At 44.1% G+C, this 21,807-nt stretch overlaps 1 protein-coding gene across 1 annotated transcript in view; it reads left to right on the forward strand.

The window, feature by feature from the left end:
- The window catches only part of SH3RF1 (SH3 domain containing ring finger 1), a 173,377-nt gene that overhangs the window by 133,791 nt on the left and 17,779 nt on the right, over nt 1-21,807 (forward strand). The window contains 2 exon segments of the mRNA XM_075611658.1: nt 4,851-4,961; nt 15,450-15,604. Of these exon segments, the coding sequence (XP_075467773.1) occupies nt 4,851-4,961; nt 15,450-15,604 (266 nt within the window).

The raw sequence follows: 21,807 nt of genomic DNA on the forward strand, positions 1-21,807 counted from the left end.
CGGCGAGAAATTTCTCACGCTTTGAATTGGGCTATAGTATTTTTTTTAATGAAAGCCAGAGGTATTATATCCCCTTGCGCCCATTAGATTGTGTGTTGTGTGTGTTTTCGAAGGGTTCTCTCAAGGTTCTAAAGATTCTCAAAGTTTTCTCTAGATGCTAGGACTCTAAATTTCAAGTCTCCAGCAAGAAAAAGGCTGCTTCAGCTAAATCTGCCTGGAATATTTTCTGTCCTGTTTTTGCAACTGTTATCAGGGAGAAATCCTTATTAGGATTCCCTGCACCTAGGAGAGTCTAGCTTTGTACCCCAGTCTTAAGTAAGTGTGTTTTTTGCCTGTAGTTTGTGTATCATTGTGTGTTTGCGTTTTCCTGTCAATAAATTTACAATTTATTCCATTAACTTATTTTGTTCATGATCCGGACAAAAAGTTTTAAATGGCCTGGTCTCCTGTGACAGCCCCCCTCCCCCCCTCAAAAAAAGGTCACTCGCGCTGCCTCCCCCCCCCGACACCTGCGCCGTGGTCCTGTTGCGGGGTCCTGGCGGCGTCTCCCGGCCTTCTGCTGTCTTGTCGCCTTTAAAATCATGTTTTTCTTCTGCAGCACTATTCAAAATGGCCGCATGGCCTCACGAAGTCACGCTGCATCCCATTGCCATGGCAATTCGGCGTCATATGATGCCGCGTGGCCATTTGAATAGTGCTGCAGGGGAAAAATATGATTTTAAAGATCAAGACGGAGAAGGCCAGGGGATACCGCCGCAGGTAAGCAGTCGACAGCGGCCACAATGCAGTTGACCGGGGCGACTGCATTTGTCGAGCCCTGCATATACACATATACATACATACAGAAAGTCCAGGGCACTCTTAGTTAGAACTATATACAGAGAATACTTAGCTTGGAAAACGGGGTGCACGCAGAGGGGCCAGGACTACCATCCAGCTGCAAAAATTATACAAAAGAGAACAGACCTGCAGCACTCAGTGAAGATTGAAAAGGTATTTATTGCATCAAAATTACAGGAACATAAAAAATATAGAGCGACATTTCAAACCTCCTGGTCCTTTATCAAGCTCGTAGGACACTGCTGCCATTTATAACAATTTAAAGAAGCTTAATTTGGTGACAAAACAACTTGCAGACCTGCTGACTATGGCCTCAAAGGTTCAGACGGCTGCAGAGTTGAGCATGCGCACAGTGGTTCAGGCACGTGGTCGTCATGGAACCAGGCACATGAACATTGTACATTGCTCAGTACCACAGTGGAGTTGCACATTGCTTTAGATATTCAGCACTACCACAGACTGCAGCTTTCTTCTCCAACACTAACAGTCATAGGATAATTTGCTCACACGCCGTAGAACCATCACATGGCTGCGCTGTCTCAAAGCTCTACCTGCTTTTTCAGCGATGCCGACGGTGTCCATAGCAAACCTCCTGGGGTCCTTTGATGTCGTCATGGTGTTGTGCTTACCCTTTATGAGTACAAATCAGCATTGTGTTTCACCTATAACCATCAGATCATGGAGTATGGGTCCCACTGTAGCTGCAAGCTGACTGGAGTCTTGGCTAAGGCCAGAACATAGATTGACAAAGCCATAAAAACCATTTAAAACAGGGAGAAATAGGAGTAAAGACTCATCCACCGGGCCAAAGTAAACTTTTACTGGTGGATGCAATGCACCAATATGCAACTTTATCATCATTCAGCAGAGAATTCAGAGAGGAAAAAAGGATAATGTCCAGAGTGGATGTAGTGGAACTAAATCTCACGAGTCTATGACAGGAGAAAAAAGGGGATACAGTCTGAAAGATCTTTCATTGTTGTGCTAAATGGAATTTGAATTACTGTCCTTGTGAATAAAGTAGTTACGCCATCCTTCCAAAGCACCTCAAAAGAAGGACATAAGTACATAATTGTCAAGGGTCCATCCAGATGTGTGATAGGCACCCAGACTGCAGAACCCAGTGTTATAACAAAGTTGGTTAATACACAAATCGTATTAAAAGAAAGTCTATTACTCACCCGCACACCCGGACTCATAGCTGTAGTGAACTGTATCTCAGGTAGTCTAACCTCCAACGTCCGCCACTTCCAAAGAGGGCAATAATGGCAGCTTAGGATGGCAAAATAGAAAAGGTCAGATGGAAACCCACTGTCGTATCAGGGCTAGATCAAAGGTCCCGGGGGACTGTGGGGAAGAGGAAAGTGATATAATGATGAAAAGATTGTGGACAGAACACAACTCTAAGTCCACTCCCACAGATGTTAAACGCCGTCCATTACTCACCCCGAGAATATATAGCAACCCAAACCTGGAACAATCTCATCCTCATGGTAACACTCTGTAAAAGTGCTTTAAACCAAGTTAGTAAGGTGATATTGCCGATTAAGGCCACCTGGATGGAGCGTTTCCAGCTCGCATATCCAGAGGGGCCTCCCTTCTCTTCAAAGCCTGTACCCTATTACCTACCCTCCATGGTTTAGGGACCACTTCTATATATACATACGGTAGAATTGAACGGGGGTCGTCTCCGGAGCTGAACCCTGACTGTTTCAGCTCCGGGGACCCCTTACCTCTTGAGATACTTCCCTGCGAAGTAGGTGCCGGTAGCTGCTTCGGCTCAGCAAGCAGGGATTTCAAGTTTGAAGCTCCTGCATCACATGGGCCAATAGGAAGTCGCACTGATGATATCACGGATTCCTATGGGGCCGCAGGCCGGGAAATCTCTGAACAGAGGACATATTGTGAACCCTGGTAGCCGAGGAGAAGAGCTACCGGCACCTAATTTGCAGGTAAGTATCTCCGGAATCGGGGTCTCCGGAGCTGAAATTAACGGGGTTCAGCCCCGGAGACCCCCTGCTTCAATCTTTAATATAAAATGTAAAAATTGGCTAAAAAAATTGCCAGCTTGGTCTGCCTCTTTAAAATGATAAAACACTTTTTCAAAATATACTTTATTATATTGCAACTTGAATATACATATTCCCCTGTACCCTATGTTTCCACTTACCCTTGGGGCAGGCCCCTCCTTACCTACTGTAACAAGGTTAATGTTTATTATTTTATTGTTTTCATCCTCCAACCCTTTTGCACAGTGCTATGGAGTATGTTGCCGTGTTTTAAATAAGGGAAAATAATAATTTAAGTTGTACTGGTGATGCTGTTATAATGTAGAAGCAACACTTTGATGTGAACACTTCTGAACACATAAGTTTTTGGTTTATTGCTTCTGACACCAAGTGCTTCCTGTAGTATCTAATCTGTCTGCTTGAAAATTATATAGCTTTTTGTCGTAGAATTGAGCTACCTTCTGGTTAAAGGAATCAGTTGTGTGGAAACACTATTTGCTATGATTATTATTACAATTAATATTATTACCGGAAAATGTGTCCTCTTACAGTAGTTGAACTGCTTCACATTTCGGTTTTCGCCCCGAAGCCACCCCGAAAAAATTCATAGTTAGATGTTTAGTTGGTCCTACTGAAGATGGCTTTGTCCTTAATGCATCCATTCTCTGCATCACTGATCCAATTGCATGTACAGTATGTGTAAGAGAATTTCCAAAGCATGTAAGGAAGAGGAGACACGTAGGTAGATGTAAGTAGAGGTTACCTGGACCACTCTCAGGCATAGCTATAGATATATCTCAAATAAGGCTTTAGAGACCAATTGTTGAACATTTACTTATATCACATGATACAAACATACTAATAGACATTTTAATTATTGTATGTGGAGAGAAGATCTCTTTTGTTGTTGTTGTTGTTGTTGTAGGCGTCACACATATATTTTTCACACATATATTTTTCCTTTCCAATTCCAATCACAGATTTCCAATTAGTTGCTAGAGTTACTTGTACCTTTTTTGTTGAGTTGTAGATGGAAATTGTTGGAAACTAATTTGCTTTGCTAATAAAAGGTGCTGCTACGCTGCCGTTTGTCAGAGCTGGTTTATATAGGTGTTCTTGCTTCATCGTGTTGAATGCAGCATTCTTATTTTGTTCTTTATATATTCCTGGCACAAAAAAAAAGATGTTTGCCGCTGTGCCATTCAGAGCAGTGCCTCTCACTCGGAGAGGCATAATACGTGGCCTAGTTACACAAATAAAAAACCCACCGTGTTGTGACGAAGTGAGATATAAAAGGAGAAATATTGTGTGCTGTGTAAAAAGAAAAAACAACAACCCCCACTGATTTGGACATAAACTGAGGGGCGTGGCGTGGCCTGGTGGTGATTGCACCGTTTCTGACATTGGAGAGCCGGGATTGAGACCCAGTGTTTACTGTAGATTGTTAGGTCTTTGAGCAGGAATGAATTGTGCCTGGGAAATTGTGTGTGTGCGCGTGCGTGCGTGCGTGCGTGTGTGTGTGTGTGTGTGTACTGCTGGCACCATCTAAAGCAGCAATCTCCCATTATTCATGGTATTAACTTTTTAGTTAATTAAAAACATTTTTTTTTAATGATTATTATTGTAACTGGCCTGTCCCCTGGAGCGAACTCACCATTTTTTTAGCTCCAAACTTCACTTCCCACGTGCTGTAGGGAAGCCACAATGTGATCAGAACATGGCAGGGAAGCTTCCTGCTGGATCACCTTGTTTTCACACTAAAAAGGTTAATATCTCCAGAATCGGGGTCCCCAGTGCTAGGAATAGCATGTTTCAGCTCAGGGAAACCCAACCAATTTCTATTATGTAAAAGACGGATATTCCAAATAATGGGGTGATTGCTACTTTCGAAATAACGTAATGTAAGTTTTATGGCCTAATATGGAATCTGTTAAATATATATTTTAAGTTATTAATTCCGTTGTCTTTTTTTTTTTTTTTGTTTCTTTTCATTCCTGTTAGGTCCATATCAGTACCGCAGGGCTCATTGTGACCCCGCCCCCTAGCAGCCCTGTTATAAGTGGGCCTTCCTTTACATTCCCACCGGAGGTCACCTACCAAGCTGCTCTGGGAGTAAGTAGCAGACCTGACAAACTCTGCTCTCTTAAACTGCCTCTCTGACACACACACACAGCTTCTCAATAATGCATTGCTCCTTCAAGCTGCATTTAATGTTAAAAGCTGAGAATGCAGTGAAACACCAATGTCATTTACACCAACTTCTTAAAACAAAATATGTGCCCCATTCCTAGGAGTTTTTCGGACAATAGTGTCCCACTTCCATGCGGAGTATAGATAACATTCTGAAACTGGGAAGTTTGAACATAGGGTGGGATGAGCGCAGGTAACGTAACCAAAGGGGATAGTAGAGTAACCTTTGAAACGAAACACCCCTGCACTAAACTTAATGTAAGAGGCAAATTGCTTCTGTTCTGTAGGCCTATGTAGTTTGGAGGGGTTATTGGGGGGATTTAAATGGTCCTAGGAGGTCCCGTTAGGTGACAGTGTCTGGTATTTGAGTTCAGAGTAGGCAGGCAGAGTGCGGCTCTGTTAATGGTGAGTCACTCAGGTGGTTTCTTACAAGCTAGCCAAGTGCACCCTATAAAATAGGAAGTAAATCAGAAATAGCCAATTAGAAAGATATGGAGGGGGCACTAATTGCATCGTTTCTATGTTGTGTGCTTTTATGATATGTTATCCTTTTTATAGTATGACATACATTTCATCTGAAATTTTTGCACACGCTATCCACTCCTTTTTACATAAATATTCTGTGTGTGACCTCACTAACTTATTGGGCTGCAAGTACTACCTCTATTCAGATGACACCTCTGTATTTCCACCTCCAACCTACTTTTTGCAGTTCAGTAGCAGTTTCTGAGTATGTCTCTTCCACTCAATATGTTCACGACAGACATCCTCATTCTTCCACCCAAACCAGCTCCCAATCTCTAGAGAAACAAAAAAGGAAGAAAGCGCTAAAACACCCAATAATAAGTAGACAATATAAATTGTAAAATAGTAGGCACTCATGGACTAGGTGACGAAGCCCTGCAGCCAAAGTGCAATAGAGGGGTTTCCGGATCCCTCAAAACACTAAGCAAACAGAACAGACATAACGGCGCACAGGCTAAATGAATTAATTAGAAGGGAATAAGAAGAGAATAGAATATAAGCACTCAATGGATGCACTTAGCTTAGAGTCACAATGATCCTCTCTGGGACTGTAGAAAAAAGTCCTTTGTCTTGATGACAGTACTCAAAGTGGGATAAACTGCATATGCTCCACGGAATAAAAAAGCATTGTGACCACTCTGGGTCCACGGAGTCGGCACTCTGCTCACACACCGCAAATGGAGGCAGCTGCAGGCACTCTACTTTTCCCTGGTCTCACAGGTCTCGTGGGTGAATCACACTTCCATGTTCCCCTGGCTGATGACGTCACCACGTTGGCCAGCCAATGGGAAGCCTTCAATCCGGGTACAGCTCCAGTAGTGCAGAGAACAGCAGGCACGACACACAGCGCTTCAGCAATAATGCAGGATCACCCATTGGCTGGCCAACGTGATGACGTCATCAGCCGGGGGAGCCCAGACAACCCACCAGACAATAGGAAAGGAAATCCCTGTCCCGGAGAGCTTACAATCTAAGTGGTATGTTGGGAGACTTCCAGAGACAGGAGGTGAGGGAATAAGTGCTGTAGATGGCAGTGCTTCGCCACAATGATTGGTAGGAGTGACTGTGAGTGTGGGACAGTAGCCATGAGTGCAGACTATTGGGATGCTTCTTGTGACAGGTGAGTTTTAAGTGTAAGGAGATAAACAGTGTTCCACCATAAAAAAAATGACTGGGGTTGCGGGAAGAATCTCCTACCCAAAGTTGTAACAGCCCTTCTGTCTGTGCAACACACACACACACACACACACACACACACACACACACACACACACACATATTGTGTGGTTCTTTTGAAGGCTCAAGGGCCGCACATGTAGAGCATGGGATATATCATGCCTACCACTGATTTAGATGGTTGCTCAAGCATCTTGTACAGGTTTATATGTGACCTGTCCCTCTCCTCATACAGCTACTTTCTAAATCATGTATTTGTCTGCAGAACCCTCTACAAATAAAATCCCAATGTTTACACTTCTTTTCTCCCACCTAGAAACCTTGCATCAGTCCTAACATATTATATTTTCTACCCTGAAACATTTTCTATAGCATTATGCTGGGTTTGTGTTAGCCCCTGTCTCTCCCCTGCTTATATAAATCTGCTGGCATTTACTGTATTACAAACTCTGATCCCCTCGTTCTCCTTTATCCTAGCTCTAATCTCTTGGCGAAACTGTGCGCAACCTTCTCAAAGCTCTCTCATATTTTCCCCAAGTCTCTACTGGGGTTTCATGCCTCTAACCTTTCTTACTCACGATTTTGGGATTTCTTTTCTATCAATTATGTTAAACCCTTTTTTTATTCCGGTCTCACTCTCTAAACACCTTGAAATCTTTATTTTCCATATTTTTATGGTGTAGTATTCATGTATAATAACTACAACAACTTTTAATGTGACATAATCAACCTATGTACCATGCATTGCGATCTGGGCGGTGCGTACTTCTCTTCCTGTTTCTATGTATTTCTCAATGTGCCACTTAGGTTGGAAGCTTCTGGGTTCATAGATTCCCCTATGTGTTTACTTTTCTGTCTCTTGCCCTTCTTTAACGCTGTCACTGCCAGAAGGCCCGCAGCACCTGAGGGCCGAAGACCCTTCTTGTAAGTCACGGTCCCATGTGACCGCCCATGGAATGTTGGCAAACCCTTCTTGATGTCAGAAGGGCCACTGGAGTCCTGCTATTGTGACGTCCTGAGAACTTCATTGGGGGCAACAAAACGGTTTCTATGTAGTCCCATGCTTTAAATAGCCTATAGGCTTCTACTGTCAAGTGCTGCAAAGATGCAAAGATTTGCCAGTATGTAAAAATATATGAATATGCAAACAGCATATCAGACACACTTAAATGTATCACTGCAGCTTTAATGTTGCAGTCTCATGCAGGGCCAGCACCACGGTTTTGCTGCCCTGTGCAATCGCTTGCTGCCTCCCTCCCCCCCCTTCGGGACACCCACACAGCCGCCTTCCAAAACACTCAAACACCCATCCGCCGGATCACCCCCCCAGCAGAATACCTAACCTGCCACCTGCGCTCCGGAACAGCCACCCGAACGCCGGCTCGCCCAGCAGAACACCCAAATACCGCTCTGTGCAAATGCATGTGCTGCACTCCCAGTTGCGTCAGCTATAGTGTACGGCCGTCAGGCTAGCACAGCTATCTTTCAATTATTTATTTTTTTATAAATCTGTCCTGTAAAAAATAATTATTATTTTGGTTTTACTGACCTAATCACTGCGTATCCCTTTTATAATTGATCCTTTGTCCCTTTTTCAGTATGCGTAAACCATTTTCCTTGTGCTAGAAATTATTTTTGTCCCATTTGTATTGTATTGTATGTCTTTATTTATATAGCGCCATAAATGTACATAGCGCTTCACAGTAGTAATACATGTTGTAATCATATAAATAACAAATAATATAAATAACAGGTCATGGGAATAAGTGCTTCAGATATAAAAGTAACATTAAGGAAGAGGAGTCCCTGCTCCGAGGAGCTTACAATCTAATTGTTAGGTAGGGAGAACTTACAGAGACAGTAGGAGGGAATTCTAGTAAGTGCATCTGCAGGGGGCCCAGCTTTATGTATCATGTGTCCAGGATTATCCAGTGCTATTCATATGCTTCTTTAAGCAAATGTGTCTTAAGGTGGGTCTTAAAGGTGGATAGAGAGGGTATTGAGGGGAAGGGCATTCCAGAGGTATGGGGCAGAAAGTGAGAAAGGTTTAAGGCGGGAGAGCTTTAGATACAAAGGGGGTAGAAAGAAGACATCCTTGAGAAGAACGCAAGAGTCGGGATGGTGCATAGCGAGAAATTACGGCTGAGATGTAAGGAGGGGCAGAAGAGTGTACGGCCTCGGCCATGTCTACTGCTTGCTGGCGGAAGCGTGCTGACGCGCGCTCCCGCTCAGCACTGAGCCCCTACAGCCGCAATTAGAGCGGCTTTAGTAGGGGATCACCTGCGCTTCCGCGCGCTTGCGGAAGCGCAGGTCTTAGGGGAATTTAAAATTCCCCCGCTTGCCGGCGCGACAGGCCGGTCACGTGAGCGGTTCGCCCAATGAGGGCGAACCAGCTCCGTGACGTCACTGGCCCGCCCCCGGCCAGCGACGCGCCGGCCCGCTGACGGCGCGTGCGATAAGCAACCGCAAGGCCAGGGAAAGCACCTGCTTTCCCTGAGCCTCAGTGCGCTTCAGCGGGCAAGCAGGGAGCATGGACTCGGCCTAAAGCTTTAAAAGTGAGGAGGCGAGTTGAGTGTGAGATGCGGGATTTGATCGGAAGCCAGGAGAGGGATTTCAGGACGGGAGACACGAAGACAGATTTAGGAAAGAGTAGAGTGATTCTGGCAGCAGTGTTTAGGATAGATTGTAAGGGAGACAGGTGAGAGGCATGAAGGCCGGACCGCAGGAGTTTGCAGTAATCGAGACGGGAGAGAATGAGGGCCTGAGTCAGAGTTTTAGCAGTCGAGTAACAGGAAAGGGCGTATCTTTGTGATGTTGCGGAGGAAAAAGCGACAAGTTTTAGAAACGTTTTGAATGTGAGAGGAGAATGAGAGAGAGGAATCGAGTGTGACCCCTAGGCAGCGTGCTTGGGCTACTGGGTGAATGATCGTATTTCCAACAATAATGTGGAAGGAGGGAGTTGGGCCAGGTTTGGGAGGAAGTATAAGGAGCTCTGTTTTTGCCATGTTAAGTTTCAGTCGGCGGATGGCCATCCAGGATGATATTCCAGAGAGGCATTCAGAAACTTTGGTCTGTATAGCAGCTGTAAGGTCAGGGGTGGAAAGGTAAATGTGTGTGTTGTCAGCATAGAGGTGATATTTAAGCCCAAAAGATGTGATTAGGTCACCTTGAGAGAGTGTGTAAAGAGAAAAGAGAAGGGGTCCCAGCACAGAGCCCTGGGGTACCCCCACAGAGAGATCAATAGAGGAGGAGGAGGTGTTAGCAAGAGAGACACTGAAAGTACGATGGGAAAGGTAAGAGGAGATCCAGGATAGAGCTTTGTTCCGAATACCAAGAGTATGAAGAATGTGAAGGAGAAGAGGGTGGTCCACGGTGTCAAATGCTGCAGAGACGTCGAGTAATATGAGCAGAGTGTAATGACCTCTGTCTTTGGCAGCATGGAGGTCGTCAGTTATTTTAGTGAGGGCTGTTTCAGTCGAGTGAGCAGTGCGGAAGCCAGATTGTAGAGGGTCTAGAAGAGAATAGGTGTTGAGAAAGTGTAGCAATCGAGAGAATACAAGACGTTAAAGGAGTTTGGAGGCAAAAGGCAGGAGGGAGACAGGTCGATAGTTAGGACAGGTAGGGTCAAGCTTGCTTTTTTTGAGTAATGGTATAACGGTTGCATGCTTGAAGGAGGATGGAAAGGTACCAAAGTAGAGGGAAGAGTTAAAAATCTGTGAGCATAGGGATTATAGTAGGAGCAAGAGGTTTTAGGAGATGAGGGAATGGGATCAAGAGGGCAAGTGGTAGAGGGAGAAGAGGATATCAGCAGTGATACATCCTCCTCCGAGATAGCGGAAAAAGAATCAAGAAAGGCAGGAGGAGAGTTGGGAAGCGGTGTGGGATGGGAGGAGGCAACATATGGGATGTTCTGACGTATGGATTCCACCTTTTCTTTAAAAAAGTCTACAAAGTCCTGAGGTGAGATGGAGGAAGAAGAGTAGCCAGCCGAGGGTGGTCTGAGTAGAGTGTCAGACAGAAAAGAGTCGGCGTGGGTTATACATGTGTGTGTTGATTAGGGATGAAAAGTAGGTTTGTTTAGCCTGAGAGAGGGCAGAGTTGAAACAGGACATCATAAATTTGTAGTGAATGAAGTCTGCGAGCGTATGAGATTTCCTCCAGAGGCGTTCAGGGGAACGCAGCATGCGTGTGTGGGAGTTTAGCCAGGGTCTGGGGTTAGAAGAGCGAGGACGGCAGAGAGAAAGCGGGCATGAAGATCAAGAGAGGAAGATAAGGCAGAGTTCTAGTTCCTGACCAGGTTGTCAGGGTCTGAAGCAGAACTGAAAGTGGAGAGGGAAGAGCGTAAAGTGGAATCAAAAGCTGGTAGGTTAATAGAGCGCAGGTTTCTGCAAAAATGAGGGCGAGATGGAGATGGAGAGAAGCGAGAGAAAGAAAATGAGATGAGTTGATGGTCAGAGAGAGGAAAAGGGGAAATGGAGAAATCGGAGAGAGAGAAGTTTTTAGTGAAAACCAGGTCTAGGTAGGCCACCTTGTGGGTGCTGGCTTCAGTCCACTGTTGAAGGCCAAAAGAAGAGGTTAGAGAGAGAAAGTGGGAAGCCCAAGGGAGAGAGGGGTCATATGACCATTTATTTGAATGCAGTTGATTTTTTTCTCCAGCACTGAGAAGGGGCTTTGCGTCATGCTAAATACAGGTTTCGAGAGAAGTAGCATCTATAAATCTTATTCCATTATTGTTGGGATGGAGCAAACAAATGATTTGACTATTATTCCCTCAGTCCCTATTGTAAATGAAAACTAAGGAACACATTCTAAAATTATTAAAAATACTTCTCTGATTTTGGTTGTAAAAATTGAACTGCCTAGTTTTAGGATATGAAACTTATCACTATCATTGTTCAGGCAAGCACAGAATTGCTGCTCAGAGCTGTTTAATACGTTACTACAACGCCTGTAGTAAAGGCTTTTGTGCAATCGTCCTTGTGTAAAAGTATAGAAATCCCTTAATATTCTTCTCATTGGCATGGTTTATGAAATAAGTCATCAATGAATCTTAAGTAGACAATTTACAAGAGGAAGCCAGTGCAGTTAAGAATCCAGTGCAGCTAAGAATAATTAATAAGCAGAGGACCCGCATACAATGAATGTATTACATTGACTGCAACTATGAATACCAGCCCCGAAGGGGTCATAAAAAGATCACATGATTAAGCATTTCTGAGGTGCAACATGGACCTGAAATTGTAAAATTAAAAGAAATAGTTTATATGTAAAATACTGTTTAGTACATGGGAATTCCCTTTTTAATGAGGCAGCTCATACACAAATCATCTACTGCATTCAAATAAAATGTAAAAAAAATAAAATTGTTCTTTGCTTTTCAGACTTTGTTCTGTAAACTATTTTCTGAAAAAGTAAATCACAGGTATTATTGTATCTTTCCACTTTCCATCATAATTGCATGCAGACTCTTGGAATTCTGCAAGAACCTTTGCAAAGCTGCATGGATGAAAATCAAATTGGAAACTATTTACTATGTAATAAAAGCAAAATATAATTAGTGTGCCAAAGGAGTAAAAAAAAAATCTATCGTTTTTATTAGGAATTTCCTTTATTCTTCCTTTTCCATCCGAATGAAGTGCTTCTATGTCAAATACTCTAGAACAGTGATTGCCAACAGTGAGTTTGTGAGGCGTCTCCAAAGGTTTGGCAAAAAGAAATATGAATTGGTGGATCCCGGGCAGTATAATGGCTTCCTGAGCCCATGTGGGGACTGTGCACTTAGTACGGTCCAGTGTGGGAGGATTATTTTTGGAAGCTGTCAAGTAGAGCAACAGCTTCCAATCTCGCTCCGTACAATGCTTTGCATCCATGGCAGCATTGTGGGGTGTGACTTTGGAAGCTCCCGCATTAATTATCAGCGGTGCCACCCATGCGTTCTGCACACATAGGTGCAGTATGGGGCCATATTAAACATATGTTCCACAAGCTCGGCACACTATACTGCCTGGGATCAGTCAAACAATTTTGTTAGCAATAGTCGGATAAGTAGGCAATAAGATGTATTAATTAGGGTTTCACAGAACAACTATTTTCTAGCAGGGGGTGCACAATGTAAAAAAAAAAAGTTGGGAACCACTGTTCTAGAGGTTCTTCATATTTTGAAAAACATTGATTTAATATAATTTCTGCAGCACCTCTTAAATATAGCTGTCATACATTTTGTAAGAAATGCTTAACAAGTCAGGCCACATGTTTGGCAGTGCTACAGTTTGCGTATCTCATGAGTGTGATTCTTAAACCCGGTCCTAACAAAACAGAGTTTGCAATTGGTTATTGCACTTTTTGATTTTAGGTTTCTGTGCCTTTGCTGAACTATTTATCATATATTAAACAAACATTACAAACCCTCAATATGATGTTATATACTTGCACTTTTCAAATTGAGTATATTCTCCAGGTAGGGCTGTAAATTCAATTGAAACTCCAAATCTTTGAATTATTCCTTCTCTTGCTTGAAATAAATAGATTAAAATGTTCTTAATAAAGCTATACAGATGTTGTACCTGTATTCTAGTTTGCTTGCAAGCTGCAATTTGTGTGATGCTCAAAACAAAAATAAATGCATTTTTCATCCCTTTCACATTACTGAACAGCATTACATGAGATCAAATGAGACTTGTCAATTGTAACAAAATAAGAACGTGCACAGGAACTCTTTGTAACAGAACAGCTTTGATTTGTATGCCAGATCTGCTGTCAAGGGCTGAATAGAGGCACTCACCAAATTGCTAAAATTAAAGCTACATTTGTCTATCAGTACCAGAAATACTTGAGCCCTTTCCAGGAGAGCTTCTAGAACGTTGACTGAAGGACCACTGCAAATGTTTTCAAACAGATACACGCGCGTGGGGCCAGGAAGGGCGGATAAGAAAAACGATGTCCATGGTTATCCCAATTGTATTTTTTAGGTGATTTGGTATCATGTGCCTGTGTGACAGCATTTGATGCAAATAAGGCTAGCAGCACGGCGCCATCATGTATGTCGGCAGTGAAGACTTTCCCCCCACATGACCAGAAGACAACCTAAATATCCCCGTTCAGCGCAAACCCCAAAGCGAGTGCTTATTTAGCGCAGCAAAAAAAAAAAAAAGGAAATGTTTGAAGGAATTGTAACTGTAAAGTGATGTCATGGCTTAGTGTTTACAGTTCTCCGTAGTAGATTTCGGTGTCAAAAATAGGCATCATACAACTTGTGTCGGAGGCAAGGAGGGCAATCAGTCTGTATGCCAAAGGAATTGTCTCTTCCTTCACAGTACAGTGCAAACCTAGACTTAACATACACTCACAACAGGGGTTCTCAACTCCAGTTCTCAAAACCCGCCCAAACAGGTCAGGTTTTAAGGATATCTCAGCTTCAGCACAGGTGGCTCAATCAGTGGCTCCTTGCTGCAGCACGGGTGGCTCAGACTGATTGAGCCACCTGTGCTGAAGCTGAGATATCCTTAAAACCTGACCTGTTTGGGCGGGTTTTGAGAACTGGAGTTGAGAACCTCTGACTTACAATGAAGCCGTTGCACAGACGCGTGGATTATAATATATTTTTTAGATTTTCATTGCATACATATGGGTCCGACGCCCCTAATTAGATTATCCGTCTTTGAGTCTTTTGAATGTAAAGCGCCAGCTCCAGTAGAGATGTGGCTTTAAGGCAGGTTTCCTTTTGTCGTCCTGTTTTCTCAGGAGTGGTGGTATTGAGGCTCCTGAAGCATTGTCTGATGTTTCATGGATTACGAGCTAACAATGGCATCACTGATTTTCAAAGGAATCTTGCTTTCCACTTCTGTACCTTTTTAAAGAAGTCTAACCTCCATAGTAATAAATTTCAAAGGGTGGTCGCGTTAACAGACAAAAAAGCGAAAGTGGCAATAATAGCACAGTCGCACATCAAAGGATTTCTTTGCTCCTGTAGCAGTAGTTTCGGTTATGGTGCAGCTGAATACTGGTGTGTTGCAATCCAATTTCAAGTTACAAAAGAAGGCTCAATTAACTCATTGTGTAGAAGAACTGTATAGAAAATCTAACACTTGAAGATTTGTTATTTTTGAAGCAAATAACATAATAGTATGTGTGTGCGCGTGTGCGTGTTGCACACTTCCTAACACCGCTAGACATATGGGCCTGTTGGTATTTTTACGCTTTCAAAGTGTTCTTGGATGCTTTGTCACAGGGCACCGTGCTGTTGGTCTTGTATCATGCACTGACAGCGATGTCTTTGGTTGGTGGTTGACCACAGATTCGGCATCAAGATGCTGCTCAATCCACTCAAAGCCCTCACAAGTACTTGTGTTTGGTAGAGAGGCTGTTCAAGTAAATTAGATGACTAGTAAAATCTGAAGACCACGTGGGATGTGAGGGTCTAAATTATGAAAAATGGCCTGGTTTGGAGGGCTAAAAAGGCTATTTCTGCCAATGTCAATGTTTTGAATAGTGTGTACAGTATATTAAAACAACCACTGTGATACTGTGTGTGTGTGTGTGTGTGTGTGTGTGTGTGTGTGTGTGTGTGTGTGTGTGTGTGTGTGTGTGTGTGTGTGTGTGTGTTTGCATTTTTAACATATCATTGGGATTAAAAATAGAAATATCTTCTATTAGATGGTGAAACACAGCAATTGGTACCATGATCTAAACCACTCTTCCGCTTTCTTCTAGGAACTGAATCCTCCTCTTCTTCCTCCTCCACCTTTGGCTGCTGCTGTTATAACCTCAACTTCTTCTGGAGCTACTTCTTCTACCACTGGACAGAGACCGGCAAGTGGTCCTGCTGACCAAGTAACACACCTGAGGCCATCCACTCGGCCAAGCGTGTAAGTCTTTCAGAATAAATCCCTATGCTGCTGTATTAGCCTGGGTATAATACATATATATATATATATATATATATATATATATATATATACCATAACTTAACTCAGTGTGGTAACCCCCATCCTTTAGCTTCTTTGCATAGCCAGTTAACCAACCCCACACTGATGAGACCCATTAAGGTCGAAACAGCTGTCTGTGGGTGCGTTTTCTGGCTATGCACCTTAACCTTGGCTGTGCTCAAAGCTGTGACCATGCAGCAAGCTTAAGCCTATAGGGAACCATGTTAAAAATGTTTTTTGAAGCAAAAAGTGGCACTGTGTGCTCATTTGCATGTCATTTCCCAGAATCCCTTGCTGCAGTGGAAGTGCTGTATGCTGGGTGATAATGATGAAAGGCGAGGTTGCAGACCTGCCTAAGACATGCAGATGAGCATACAGTTGTATTTATATTTATATATATATATTTTTTTTGTGTATATATATATATTTATGTATGTATGTATGGTTGCAATATGCAGTTGGTGCATGTCCCATAACAAAAAAGCATACGATACCGTTCGCACGGGAATCAGCAGACAGCATTCAGGTTTGAATAGTTGAAAATATATATTGTAGATGAGACACAAATCACCAACGTTTCGGCCCCACAAACGGGACCTTCCTCAGGATGGTGCGATATATATATATATCTATATATAAAACAAACAAATTGGAGTAGCGCCTTAGGAAGCTTGATAAGGATAAATCAGCTGTGTAAATCAGATAGTGTTAACAAGGCTATTGACCAATGAATCCCCAAAGGGGCGAATTTGTGATAAAAACAACTGAAATCTATAGCAAAAATAAAAAATATGAAACATAAAAAATAAAATAAAAACCAGATGTCAGTTGAAATTTCAAAAAATGTACTTAGTCCACTGAAGTTTTGCTGCCCGTATATAAGGATCACCAAATCCCAAGGATATCTGCAGAAAACAAGAAGAAAAAACAGGCGCACTCCTAGTGCGATAAAGTATAAAACAGTATTTATGGGATTGTAAAATATAAAAAGCGCACTCACAAACAGAGTAAAAATAATAGCATTTATGAGATATACTCAATCGCCTTGAAGCTGTGAAGGGAATGTATCAGCCTTTCCCGTTGGTCCCACCTCTGGTGTCTGTTGGTTCAGCAAGGTGCACTGGAGCCACCGCAGCCAGATGATGTAATAATCAGCAACACGGTCAGAGACTCCCTCCAGATACACCTCCCACAGCTCTCACTGCTCACCAGCAGGCAACTGCAAAACCGGAAGCGACAGCAGTCCCAAGCAAAATAGCAACAGCTCCAAGGTACTCTGTCATTCGTGCAGTAATGTCAGCCACAAACTCGCCTCTTTGGGAAACGCCCTACGCGTTTCATCACTAAGGACGATCGTTAGATCGTATATATACACACAGTGCTTGACATCACCCAGAAATCTACTCGCCACCTTGCCACTGCTCCAGCCCCGCCTTTTAAAAAAAGAAATTGAACAAATTCCTAGTAAGAACTAATAACATTCGTTTTTGACATAACAGTTTATTGTATTACATTTATACTTTACTACAATTAGTCCTTGTTACGTGTGTGTGTTGTGTGAGATTTGTGTGGTGTGTGTGAACTGTGTGAATATATATCGGATGACCTCACTAATCTAGAAAAAAAAGCCAGATATGAATGACTAGTTTCCTGAACCCCTTAACCAGTGTCAGGATGCCCCCGCTTCACAATTTCTAAAGCGGCAATCCCACCTGCGATCTTACCTGATCCGCAGCCCCTCAAGGTACCCTCATTCCGGCAATGTTATATATTGGAGGGGAGGTGTTCCCTACCTGTCTTCTGGGTTAGGAGAGATTCCAATGTCTCCAGTGTGAAGCTTGAGAGTCTGATCTGGAAGAAAGTAGTATAGGTTTTTTCGGTGTAGGTATAGGGCAGTTAAGATATATATAGGGTAAATAAGATATCCAGATCCAGAGTGTGAGAGAGAGTGTGTGACAGAGAGAGGGAGAGAGAGAGTGAGACACGGAGAGAGAGGGGGTGAGACACGGAGAGAGAGGGGGTGAGACACGGAGAGAGAGAGGGTGAGACACGGAGAGAGAGAGGGTGAGACACGGAGAGAGAGAGGGTGAGACACGGAGAGAGAGAGGGTGAGACACGGAGAGAGAGGGCGAGACACGGAGAGAGAGGGCGAGACACAGAGAGAGAGAGGGCGAGACACAGAGAGAGAGAGGGCGAGACACAGAGAGAGAGAGGGCGAGACACAGAGAGAGAGAGGACGAGACAGAGAGAGAGAGAGGGCGAGACGGAGAGAGAGAGAGGGCGAGACGGAGAGAGAGAGAGAGGGCGAGACGGAGAGAGAGAGAGGGCGAGACGGAGAGAGAGAGAGGGCGAGACGGAGAGAGAGAGGGCGAGACGGAGAGAGAGAGAGGGCGAGACGGAGAGAGAGAGAGGGCGAGACGGAGAGAGAGAGAGGGCGAGACGGAGAGAGAGAGAGGGCGAGACGGAGAGAGAGAGAGGGCGAGACGGAGAGAGAGGGCGAGACGGAGAGAGAGAGAGAGGGCGAGACGGAGAGAGAGAGAGGGCGAGACGGAGAGAGAGAGAGAGAGGGCGAGACGGAGAGAGAGAGAGAGAGAGGGTGAGACGGAGAGAGAGAGGGCGAGACGGAGAGAGAGAGAGAGAGAGAGGGCGAGACGGAGAGAGAGAGAGAGGGCGAGACGGAGAGAGAGAGAGAGGGCGAGACGGAGAGACGGGGAGAGAGAGAAGGCGAGACGGAGAGACGGGGAGAGAGAGAGGGTGAGACGGAGAGAGGGAGGGTGAGACGGAGAGAGGGAGGGTGAGACGGAGAGAGGGAGGGTGAGACGGAGAGACGGATAGAGAGAGGGAGAGACGGATAGAGAGAGGGTGAGACGGATAGAGAGAGGGTGAGACGGAGAGACGGATAGAGAGAGGGAGAGACGGATAGAGAGAGGGTGAGACGGAGAGACGGATAGAGAGAGGGTGAGACGTGGAGAGAGAGAGAGGGTGAGACGGAGAGAGAGAGGGTGAGACGGAGAGAGAGGGTGAGACGGAGAGAGAGAGGGTGAGACGGAGAGAGAGAGGCTGAAAGAGGGTGGGTAGGTGACTAACTTGGGGCATGGGAGACTATGGGGAGGGGCCATCGGCAGCATGGGGGGCAAGTGGGGGACATCGGTGGGCAGGGGGAGGCCATTGGAGGCAAGGGGGACCGCACGGGAGGCTGCACGGGTCAAGCCAGGGGTGCCGCGGGATGCACTGGAGGCAGGCAGGTAATCCTGGGAGCCCGCCAAGTCGCGTCACACCAATCGGGGATTTAAAAAAAAATATATATATTTTCTTTTTCCAGCAAAGAACCGCGTGCGCTGCGCGGCCATGAGGGGGCGCTGTGTGTGTGTGTATGTGTATATATGTATATAGATATATATAGACATATATTTGATATAGATATATATATAGATATATTTATAGATAGATAGATATTGAAGTGCATGCCCCATAGTGTATTACCGTTTAATACACGTATTAGGTTGTTAAAACCTTAAAAATGCAAAGCCACAAAGGTGTTAAAATCGCATAGCAGAAGGTATTCATCTTTAAGGTAACTGTCTTACTTCTAACTTGTGCAAAACTAATATGACTCCTTGTATTTGGAAACACGGAAGCCAAGTCAGGCTGTATCTGTGTGACTAATGATGGCACCATAATTCATTGGTAAACAAAAGAACAAATCTAAGCTAACAATGTTGATAAATAGTGTCCATTAGTGATAAAAAAACACTTGGCAAACATTATAAAACCATTTGCAAATGTTAAAAGTGAAACAAATTTTAAATACGTGTTTTTTTTTTTTTTTAGATGTTAATCTGCTACATTTAACCTATTTAACTTGTCACTGTTCTTAATCCATTTTCGTCCTTGGTTGGTCTGCCCCTTTAAATACTTAATGGCTAAAGGGACACTTGGAAAAGAAGAAAAAAAGAATTGCAGCGGCACTCCGATTGTCTTATGCAAAAAATACAACGTTTATTCAAACGGGATCAATGTTTCACTCCAACCTGGGACCTTCCAGGTTGGACCGGAACGTTGATCCTGTTTGAACGAAGGTTGTATTAGTTCTGCATAGCACCATCGGAGTGCAGCTGTAGTTCTTTTTTCTGATGTATACAAGTTTTCCTGGTGCAAACCAACAAGTGTTCCTGGCGCAGATTGAAATGTGCAATACAAAGTGCTAATATGCCCAGTGATTAAATAAACACTGATACCACACAGTACTGCTCTGATACCACACAGCACTGCTCTCCCATGGACCATAGAATCTTCTGGTGTAGGGACTCCTTCCAGGCCTCATATGCAGAAGGAAACACAAATGCATGGACAATAGTGCACGGACACTTGACTTGAATCACATACAACACAGAGGGGGGAGGGAAACACTCACACTCTCCCCGCTGGTTAAAAGCATGAAGTGACTCTGGGCGCACTTCAACCACTCTCCCAGATCAGCTGCTTGGCTACAAGTTTTCTCGGTTGATGGACTTGACCTGATGTGCACCCGTGGCATAATATCTACTGTACCGGGAAAACCTCCATTCACTGGACATTTAAAGGGACACTTGAACAATGAACTTGATGTGACCAACAGCAGCACACTTTGCTTTTTGTATGTAGGAGTAGAGGCGTCACTTTGCATTTATGAGAATAAGGTATTTTCCTTTCTTTAGTTCAAGATAAAAAGGCCCCGACACATGGAATAGATTGAAAGCACAGTGCAAAATAAATCAACGTAAACCCTTTATATTACTTCTTTTGAAGGCAAGAAAATGTTCCTGTTTTTAAACTGAACTACATTAAAGCAGAAATGTCTTGTACAACATGTAAAATAAATCATGAGACCCGTATTAGAAAAAGTTATCTATGCAAACCGAGCTGCATGAAGGGAGCTCGTTTCCAAATCTGTTTGGGACTTAAAGGAGTAATGCCCCCTACCTTATCACCCCCACCTAATGCCCCCTCCCCCCCCCTTGTCGTTGTTGCATGATTGGAATCGGGGGGCCCTCGGAATCGGAACCGTGCTATTTTCAATAAACGCCCCTCTCCCCTGGTTCCCGAGATGCCAACCAGTCTTTAAACCTGGTTTTAATCTCAGGAACTGGGGGTTCCCAGAGCTGAAAATAGCACGGTTTGGATTCTGTAAATAAAAGAAAGATCGGTTCCGGGGAATTTCTGCTTTAACGCTGCAATGCTAGTTTCCAACTTTTGTTTGTTTTTTTTCTTCTTCGTTGTATATGTAAAGCATGTGACAAATGTATAATTTTACATTCTTACTTACTGTAAACTGGCAATCATTTGGTGCTCCCGATATAAATCTGTCAAAATCCTGATTGTGTGCCTAACATAATTGCTGCTTCAGTCAGTGTAAGGCTGAGTCCATGGTAACTGCAGCCGTGCGGAGGCGCGCTGAGGCTGAGGGAAAGCGGGTGCTTTCCCTGGCCTTAGTTTGTGCGCCGTCGGGGGGCGGGCCAGTGATGTCACGGAGCTGGTTCGCCCTCATTGGGCGAACCGCTCATGTGACCGGTCCTGCGCTCCCGTGAGCGCTCAAACTAAAAAATTGATAAGACCTACGCCTCTGCAAGCCTGCGCGAGCCCCTGCTAAAGCCGCTCTCATTGCGGCTGCAGGGGCTCACTGACAAGCGTCAGCACGGGTCAGCCTAAGGCCTGGGACATAGTGCCCCAAACAGTGCAGAGGCGCGCTGAGGCTCAGGGAAAGCGGTGCTTTCCCTGGCCTTACACCGTCAGGGGGGGACAGTGACGTCTACACTACACTACAGTGTATCCTTATATTACTAAGGTAACACTATCTATTGTTACAGTTTGCAGCTGAAACTGCTGGTAATATTGGCAACCACTTATCACAAAACAAAGTGATGCAAAGATCTTGCAATACTTGGGAGGTGGGTTAAAACCTGCTGTAGAAAGCAAAGGATGCTTTAAAACTCATTAAAATGGCATTAAGAGTCGAATTTAAAAAAAAATGGTGTGTGTACCGAGCACGTTTTTTTTTTTTTTTAACTCAATTTTTATTAATTTTTCGCGAATTCCAGGCCTTCTATTCCAAATTATATGACGGTAACAAGACTAAACAAAGGAAACAGTTGACATCCAAACTG

Source organism: Ascaphus truei, chromosome 1 (genome assembly GCF_040206685.1).
Source record: "Ascaphus truei isolate aAscTru1 chromosome 1, aAscTru1.hap1, whole genome shotgun sequence".
Taxonomy (NCBI): domain Eukaryota; kingdom Metazoa; phylum Chordata; class Amphibia; order Anura; family Ascaphidae; genus Ascaphus; species Ascaphus truei.